General features: G+C 48.1%; 1 protein-coding gene across 1 annotated transcript; it reads left to right on the top strand.

Moving 5' to 3' along the window:
- Nucleotides 1-3,349: 3,349 nt before the first annotated feature.
- Nucleotides 3,350-9,575, top strand: LOC308609826 (protein FAM170A-like; the record flags this gene model as incomplete). The annotated part of the gene is made up of 3 exons (XM_081259122.1): nucleotides 3,350-3,419; nucleotides 6,717-7,482; nucleotides 9,548-9,575. The coding sequence occupies 3 exons, from the start codon at nucleotides 3,350-3,352 to the stop codon at nucleotides 9,573-9,575; spliced, it is 864 nt and encodes a 287-aa protein (XP_081115248.1).
- Between the last annotated feature and the right edge of the window lie 66 nt (nucleotides 9,576-9,641).

Genomic DNA, 9,641 nt, shown 5'->3' with positions numbered 1-9,641 from the left:
ATTAGAATAAAACAGGAAAGCAGGAAAGAAAAACTTGAGTGTAATTCAATTTCTCTATCATTTGTGTTTCTACACTGAGACTCTGAATACACTGGAAGCGCAATGTTTTTTAATGTGGCGGGATAAAGGTTTTCACGTTTTCCTGATCCATCCGTATTATTATCTCAGAATTGCTGGCAGTTCTTGCCATCTTTGGATCTACACCCATCTGAGTCAGGGGGCCATTCTGGACGGAGGAGATAATAGAGCAGAAGTGAAGTGAGAGGAAAGGAGAGACAAGATTTTCTCTTTTCTCTTCCAAGAGGAAAGGTCTTTGGAATGGGAACAACTCACAACCAAACTTTGGGGAAAGGATGTGATGGAAAATGAGATAAACATCCTACCCCTGTGATGAGAAGGATTCCCTGGGCTGGATGGAGGGAGGTCACAGGTGGCTGGACAAGGAAACCAACTAGGGAGAAACACACACAAGTGCAGAGCAAACACCCTGAGGCCACTCAGCCTGACTCCATGCAAACATGTGTCCAGCAGCCAGCCCTTCACCTGTGGCTCCCCAGCAAGACAGGTACCTCGGGGGTGCCAACTCATTCTGAGTCCATTATGCCTGGCCATTCATAAACCGCTGTCTAACGTGTGAGGAATAAACTCTCAATGTTTATGAGGAAATTGGGGAAGGAGATTGAAAGGTTACTTAAACGGAAAAAAAAGAAGTTCAGCAAGGCAGGATGGTAGAGAGACAAGAAAAAGACCTTAAAAGATAGAAAGGATTTGCCAAAGAAGAGAAAGAAAAAGAAATGATTCCGAATGGCTTAACCTGCAGCTAGGAAGTTAAGGAAGATTATTGATGGGTGAAGACTATGGAATAAAGTGAATAAAAGTTTTCAGAAGTTGCTGAGAATATGGTAAGAAGCATGATTATCCAATTATGAATTGGCTGCAATGGCATTCTAGGGGGACACTAGGAAGGGGAAGCAAATGTTCCTGAGATGACAGTGGCAGGTGGAAAGTTGTTTCAGGGGAAGAGCAGTCTTGCAGAGGGTGTATCAGAGGAGGGCAAGTGTGAGCAAGCAAGGAAATACTAAGTGTATACGGTTCCTTCACTGAGTGCACCCAGCCCCGTGGTCAGCCTTGAGAACAAGCAGGACTTCAGGTACTGGAGCTACATTTCAGTCATCAAGACTTGAGAAGACACCCTTAACTCAGGTCTTCTCTTCAAACTCCATCTTTCCTTCTTGACCTTCATTTGGCCTCTTCCCTTACCCTCAAGCTGTGGACTGAGGCCACAGAGCAAGATGGGTCACTAGTGTCCTCCATCCCCTGGCGACTGTGGTTCACATCAGTGGAGTACCAAAGGCAATAGCCAAGTAACAGACACAAGAGTGTATGAAGAAGAAGAGATTCTGATAAGGCTTTCTGTGACAGTGTGGGCCAAGTCGGCTCTATATGGCTGGTATCACCTGAATTATGAGCAGCCTTAGGGGAGAAGTTCTCAGAAGGCAGAGCCTGGCTCTCTAGAGGCTCTGCGTGCTCACAGCCCACTCCAAGACCTCAGTTACACCTTCGGCCCCCAATATCTCTCCCTCTGCCTGCTCAGAGTTTTTGAAGGCTTCTTTCCTCCACATTTCTCTTGAGCGGTGGAGGAGGAAGATGAGCTTCAGGCCAGCTCAGACTCCCCTGGGATCCCAGCAGGATGCCTATCATTAACCTCCCACCTTCTAGGAAGCTCCTAAGATCTTCACATTTGGGGCAGTTTTCATTTCAGCTGTGCTTCAAATTGCTGGCTGGAGACGGCCTGTTGGAAGGTGGCTGAAAGCAAGTAGCAATCCTTCGGGCAGCCTGGCCCTTCTCGACTGTCAGACATCTTCAGGGATATTCTAGGAAATGTTGTTTGTTCTAGAGAAGGGAGGGAAACAATCCAATTGTCCAATAATGCTTGAATGGAAAATAAATGATGCTATATGCATGTGATGAAATAATATCAAGCAGTCAAAAATCAAAGACCTAGATCTATATGGATTCACGTGGATAAATCTTGAAAACATAATATTGATTGAAAGAAAATAAGATCAAGAATGTTAGATTGTGATAACAGGTATGTAAGTATTTAAATATTTAAATCAATTCAACATATTGCTTCTATATATATATAGATGCAAGAAAATAAACTTTATCCAAAGAACACATTATTTACATTTCCTATGCTCATTTATCTAGGAGACCCAAAAGAACCCACAGATAAACTAGCAGGAACTAATAAGACGGTTCAACAAGGCACACACATACAAGATCAATAAATTTTAAAAGTCAATCAGGCTCCTCTACACTGGCGATAACAAATTAGAAACTGTAAAAGAAAATAAGAAAAAAAGAAGATCTAAAAATTGTCACAAGAGCCATATAAATTATTTAGAGCTAAGCATACGTAGAAGGCAATATAACTAACAAAGTGAGTACGAACAGTTAAACTCCACCCAACCCAAGGTTAGGAAAAGACTGTTGTTACTTTATGAGAACAGACCCTCTTCTTAAGTGGCAGATCAGTAAGTGAGAGTGAATCAAAGAAACACAGCATTTGAAAAGTCAGCTAGTCCAAGCCTCTTGATGGCACATACAGAAGCTGAAGCCCAGATAGGTTGAGTTACTTGGTAAAGGGCCCAACGTCCTGACTCAAGGACTAGCATTTTTCACTCATTCGTAAGACACAATCAAATGCAGTACCTTGGAAAGAGATGGGAAAAAAATGAAGAAATCAATTATATAGTTCCTCATCTTTAAGTACAGAAATAGCTGTGACAAAATTACACGTATTGAGGGAAAATTGAAGTGCAGAGTTTAAAATGTCAATAATCCACAGGGAAACTGGAGACCACTGAAAATATTCATATTAAATCTCTCTAGAAAAGACATGAAAAGATCTCCACTCAAAATGTGAATTTTATAATAGACATGGTATGATACAATTTATAATAGATATGGTATGAACCTTTCCCTTTCACGGGAAAGGTTCAGCTGGGAAAAAGGAAATGTTCTTGAAAATGGGGCCTGTGCTATTGCAGACACTGTGCTCCACCTAGGTCCACGGAATGCTCTGATGTCATCACTGAGGTCACAGAATTCCACTGTGCGCCTGGCAACCTTGCAAACATAACAGCCCTGGTGAGCACTAGGCAGTACTGCTGGTTCACTAAGTGGTACAAGTTTTTCAGCCATTTAGGAGACTTGACTATTTTTATTTGTATTGAATCATTTCAACGGATTGCCCAAGAGCCAACAAGGGCCAACCTGTAGGGAAGAGGAGGAGTTGGACATCTCTTGAGGCATCTTCTAAGGGAGACTTCTAGTTGGTACCATGAAACGGCGACAAAAGAGGAAACATCTGGAAAATGAAGAGTCCCAGGAAACTGCCGAGAACGGAGGAGGTATGTGGGGGGCAACATGCTGGGGCACATGGGTTTCTGCCAAACTAAACCTTCTCTAGGATGGGGGGGACTGAGAACGTGTCACCTGTGAAGCAGGGAGCGAGAGACCTTGTCTCACTGACGCTGCCGTATCCATCCGGAGGGTCCCTGTGGTGTGAGACGGCACAGAACGGCCAGATGCCCCCTGGGAGATGGGAGGTCAGCTCCGCTGGTCTGAGGACTCTCCCCTGGGGCAGCCGGGCCTGGAGCTCTGTCGGACTCATAGCAGGCTGCATCCTGCTTGCACAGACCTAGAGGTGCAGCTTTTCTCAGTCCCCGATTTCTCTCTTATTCTCTTGGATCTTTCCCTGGGGTCATGAGGTGGGGGATGTGAAGGATGCAAGGATGCTGAGAGAGACCCATGAGTTGCTTGGCCTCTTTTACCAAAGTGGAAAGAGAAGCCCCATGAGTTGAAGGCCCTGTTGAAAAATATCTTGACAAGTGGAATGCACTTTGAAAGAAGATTGTTTGTCTAGGGATGGTGTCATATTGAAAGCAAGGAGGTTTTATTCCTTCAACAGGAAGAATTTCCCAAAGGAGATCAAGGGAAGGGAAGGGTTTTCCAGAGACTGAGACCGCGTGAGCAGGGGTGAGAAATGGCCTCAGGGTCCTGCGGGGAGCTCTGAGAGCCACGGGCCACGGGGTGCCTGCGTGCATTAAATGTAGGCGAGTAGCTTGCCCTGGGAGAGGGGTGGTCACCCCAGAGCTCCAGCTAGAGGCCTCTGCCCCAGATTAGAGCCCAGTAGCTCCTACCAGGCCCAGGGCCCTGGAGACTGTAGGATGGGCCCTGGGAATGGAGCTCTAGACAGCAGGCAGATTTCCAGGCAGTGGCTGGGACAGGCTGGGGAAGGCAATGACTGCCCCTGACCATTCAGAATATTTTGCTCTGTGTTCCTGTGTGTGACTCTGTGTGTGTGTGTGTGTGTGTGTGTGTGTGTGTGTGTGTGTGTGTGGTAGTGCAGAGAAGAGCGAGATGAATGGGGTTAGAGTGCTTACCAGATATAAAGTCTGCGTGGTAAAGTTCTTGTCACCCTGCCTGGACCTGGCTGACACTCGGTGTACGTAAGAGTGTATACAGAATTCTTGTTAGGGGTGTTTCATGAGACAGTAACTCATACACCCATGTACACTCTGATACAGCAAAAATATCACACACCCCACATATAACTTCCTTAGTAAACCACACACAGCACATGGAGGTATATACATGCATCCCTTCTGTACTACGTTCTCATACAACCCACCTGTATCACAATCGTCTCCTCTAACACCAAACGCTGGAGATGAGATATGTATATAGACACACACACTATATATATAGGACACACACACACACACACACACTATATATATATGTATCTCCTCAACTCTTGCACAAACACAGCTAACTTCAGCCATCTCTAAATACCTCTATAAGAACCAGTCACATGTCATACACACCACACTTATAACACATTCTTGAGTAATGCCAGACCCGCTTTGTACAAACCACAGTAAACCACAGTCTCAGTAACCCAGGTCAGGATTGCCAGAGAAAATATGGGCTATCCAGTTCAATTTGAATTCCAGATAAACAACAAGTAATTTTTCAGTATCAGTATGTCCCACATATTGTATGGGCCATACTTACACTAAAACTAAGTCAGGCCAAACACTGCATGGGAATACTTACACTAAAAAAGTATTCTGGGTTTATCTGAAACTGAAATTTAACTGGGTGCCTTGTATTCTTGTTCGCTAAGTCTGGCAACCCTTATATACTTACCACCAGCTGATGTATTATATATTTATTGTAGTTTTGTTTAGTGTGTGTCTTCCCCTACTAGAATGTGCAGCGTTACCAAAGACTACAACAATGGAAGAGTGCCGGATACACAGGAGTAGCTGCTTACTGAATCTTGGTGACTGAATGAATGAACACGCACCATAAATACAAGCCACACCATGTAATGAGGAAAAGTTACATGTCCCAGAATTCCTGACTTGTGAACAGAAACCATGCACACAAAGGCCACACACACAGATAGACACATCTGCACTGTGCTCCCCATGCCAACCCCACACTTACCACAGACTTAACTGATACACATCACTCACTCTTCCCACACACTCACAGTCACCACCGAGGCCTACATTACCAACTAGACAGTGAGAGAATAAGTATGGATTGGAATTAAATCCTGGAGTATCCACTGGGAACCACACTCTCAACTGTGTGTATTCACTGCACCTGACACGTGTCACACACTCAGTAAATATTTGTGGACAGAGGACTGATGAACCCACCCTGAGCCTTTCATTCTTCCCTCAGGAATCTCGAAGTCACAAGAGGATCCCCCTCGGCTTGGATCCACTGTGGTGGCCCAAGGCTGCAGCCCAGGGCCAGGGGAGGTCTCCTCTGCCTCTAAATACTTCTTCTGTACTTCTACTCGGCGCAAGCTCAGCTACGCTGGTAAGGGCGCGGGGCTCCTCAGGTGAGGGGGTGCTTGGCTGTGAGGCAGGAGGCACACAGATCCCAGGGAGGCTGAGAGGAAACCCAGGGTCATCAGAGGTGATGAGGGCTCTGTGGAGGAGCCTGGGCAGGATGGCTGAGCTGTTCCGAGGGCGTGGATGCCAGCTGAGTCTGGGTGTGTGTGTGTGAATACTGCTACTACCATGGTGGGGAAGTCAAGGAGCAGGGGCCGGAAAGGTCTGGGCTTGAGGTGGAGGGAAGAGGGACCAGATTAAGCATCTTCAGAGGAAAATGTAGGCTTTGTCTTTGCCTTTGCTTCCAGAGAAGGACAGAGTTCTGCATCATACACCTCCAGCCTGAGAGCAGGACCATCCAGCTCAGGTCCACACAGCTCACACATACACGCGCCCTCCAGGCACAGCCCTTCTCAGTGCACATCAACCCCAAGCACGTGCTCCACAGTACTCTCCTCCTGCACCACAGCCCCATTCCACAAGGAACGCACCACCGATATTCCCAAACTCACACTCCTCGTCGTACACGCATCCAGCCGCATCCCTCACATACCACAGCCCTCACCACCATACTCCACACCCCTGTATACAGACACCGCTCCAGTATCCCCCCCACGCACATGAAAAGCCCACAGATGACACCAGATACACCACTCCGTCCTACGGCCAACAGACACCAAGCTCACGACATAGCTATGTCGTGCCAATGTCCCTCTCTCGTCTACCACACCTGCTCCCTCAGCTTCCGGCATGGCCCATGCATGTTATTATGATTTTAATTTCCTTTTTCAGGAATCCGGAGATTTCATCGAGACACTGCCCAGCCTAGAGCACCCCTAGCCCAGGATCAGGGAGAAGGAGAGACCGCTCCCCCATCACACTGTGTCTCCTCCTCACCCTCTTCACCCTCTAAGAACTATCTGCACCCAGACAAAGAGGAAAGGGGCATGAAAATATACTACATGCAGGTACAAGTGAACAAGGGTGTCGCTGTCTCCTGGAAGACAAAGAAACCCTTGGAGTTGCCTGAAAAGCAGCTGAGGATAGAAGAAGTGACCCTTCCTGAGGATGTGTGCGCAGTAGCCACTGAGCCCTCTTCTGATGTGTCCACCGAAAGCCTCCTGTCTGACAGTGAGCCCACTGGGGAGGAGAAAGAGTATGAGGAAAGGGCAGAGCCAGGCAGCCCATCAGGGCCACCTGCCGTCGAGGAGAGACCCAGCGCCAAGACAGCGGACTGGATGGTGACCATGGAGACCGGCTTCAGGTGCATGGCCTGCTGCCGGGTCTTCCCCGCCTTGGAGATCCTCCAGCAGCACGTGAAGTTCGGCATCCTGGAGGGCTTCAGCTGCCGTGTCTCTCATCTCACCATGGTCCAGCTGATGGGCAATGTGGAACCCAAGAGCACCCCTGAGGAGGAGGACGAGGAGGAGGAGGAGGAGAACGAGGAGGAGGAGGACGACGAGGAGGAGGAGGAGGAGGAGGAAGAGAAGCAAGAAGAAAAGGAGAATGAGGGAGCGCAGCCCACGGGGGAAGGCCCCAGCCCAAAGAGACCCCGCAGGCAGGGTCTTTTCTCTCCTTTGAGTTCCAAACAGCAACTGAGATTCATGGGACCGAAGATCCTGGAAGACGGTGTGGCCGTCCCTCGGAAGAGGTAAGGCTTGAGGCTGGCAGTCTTCTGAGCCTATGTCACGAGGGCCCAGAGGAGTCTAAGGGAAGGGGCCGCACACATGTGCTGGTTGACCTAATGGCTCTGCAGTTGCATCAAATGGGACACACCCAGCACTACCAAAGGCATTGAGCTCTGTTGACGTAAACAAGAAGGTGGAGCCTTTTCCTAGGAGTTTTCTCAGGGTCTGCACGACGGACCTCAACTCTTAGAGGACGTACTGCCAGCAGCGCCTTCTCGGCAGAGAGAGCCAGGAGTGGTCTCCAGAGAGGACAGGGGCCCTGGCAGGACCAGACCGTTGAGGTCTGAGAGCCTTGGGCCTGAGCCGAGATCTCACCCGGACCACTGGACCTAGCCTTCTGTGACAAAGGGGAATATGAAAGAGAGTCACGTGGAAATGAGGTCCCCCGAGATATGGAAATGTTCCAGAACCTTCGTTGCGTGGTAGTTGATCTGGAGCCAAGCTCACTGTGGTGTGTGTGGCTCTGAGCATTAAGGCAACGCTGGAGGGTAACCCTGACCAGCAGAGCTTGGAGTGCTGCTTGTCTCTTCCTGTTCTACCTCATTTGTTTTATCCCTTCCAGGGAGAAGAAAGGACCCTCGGGAGAGTAGCAGACAGAAGGCCGTGGTCTGAAGGAGGATGAAGGGACCGGCACTCAGTCTAACATCATATGACGATAGAAGCGTCCTATGCAATAAAGGGCATTTTCCAAACCTTTCCTGGAGCTTTTATTTAATTACATTTTTCTATCTATGCATCTATCTGTCATCTACATCTGTATCTTTCAAGGTTTGTGAACAAGCTTTCACATAAGCACTAGAGACGTCCACCAGCATTTTCCAGAAGAGGCCTGCAAATTGCTGGGGACTCCTCACAAATAGGGAATGGCCACAACCCCTGCCACACAGACTATGCGCGTGGCCCTCCTGACGTACTCCCACTCTCTCTCTGAATTTCCCAACGTCTGAGATGAGGGTGCTGGCTGGAGGCAATGATCACGTGCAGGCTGAATCTTCTCCAGATTCTGATTCTCTTCCTGGGCCTATCGTCCTCAAGCACAGTCTCCATGTCCCTGGCCACACTGATCTCTCTCCTTCAGTCCTTCCCTCCCTCGCTCTCCTGCCTCCCAGTGCAGAGAATACTGTTTTGCATTTGAGACGACATTTAGTTTTTGTTCACAGAATTCTCACCTGTTCTACTGTGGCCTCTGTTGTGAACATTCCAAAGCTGAGAATTTTCTTTTTTTCTCCCTCATTTCTGCTGAGTCTTTACCTTCCTAATGCAGTGAACTCAGAGTGCCTAGCTGACTGGATGGGGACAAAAATCCAGGGAGCAAAGAGAAATAATAAAAGAATATATCAGTTAATTTTTCATAGTGTTATCCAACTACATATTTTTAAAATTTTGGAATACTATTAGGAATCTTCTCTTTATAAAAAACTGAATTATTGGGCTTCCCTGGTGGAGCAGTGGTTAAGAATATGCCTGCGAATGCAGGGGACATGGGTTCGAGCCCTGGTCTGGGAAGATCCCACGTGCCACGGAGTAACTCAGCCCGCGCGCCACAACTACTGAGCCTGCGCTCTAGAGCCCGTGTGCCACATCTACCGAGCCCACGTGCCACAACTACGGAAGCCTGCGTGCCTAGAGCCCATGCTCCGCAACAAGAGAAGCCACTGCAATGAGAAGCCCGTGCACCACAGCCAAGAGTAGCCCCCGCTCACTGCAACTAGAGAACGCCCGCTAGCAGCAACAAAGACCCAATGCAGCCCAAAATAACTTAATTAATTTTAAAACATTGAATTAGTTTCAAGGGTACAATGTATAAAAGTACAATAAAAGCCCCCCTTCAGAACCCCCCAACCCCACTCTCAAGATGGAATAGATATGCTGTGATACAATTTATAGTCGTAGCACTACTACTCCTCCCACCACATCCCAAATCCTCTGAGCCAGGTGCAGCAGCGACCTTTCACAATGCTAGCACCCGCCACACGACAGATGATAATCCCTTTGGACGTTTCAAGGAGCGGCACCAAGGCAACAGTAC

This window comes from Mesoplodon bidens (genome assembly GCF_964165515.1).
Source record: "Mesoplodon bidens genome assembly, contig: HAP1_SCAFFOLD_608, whole genome shotgun sequence".
Classification (NCBI taxonomy): Eukaryota; Metazoa; Chordata; class Mammalia; order Artiodactyla; family Ziphiidae; genus Mesoplodon; species Mesoplodon bidens.
The sequence above is the reverse complement of the archived record's forward strand: the minus strand, read 5'-3'. Positions and strand labels throughout refer to the sequence as shown.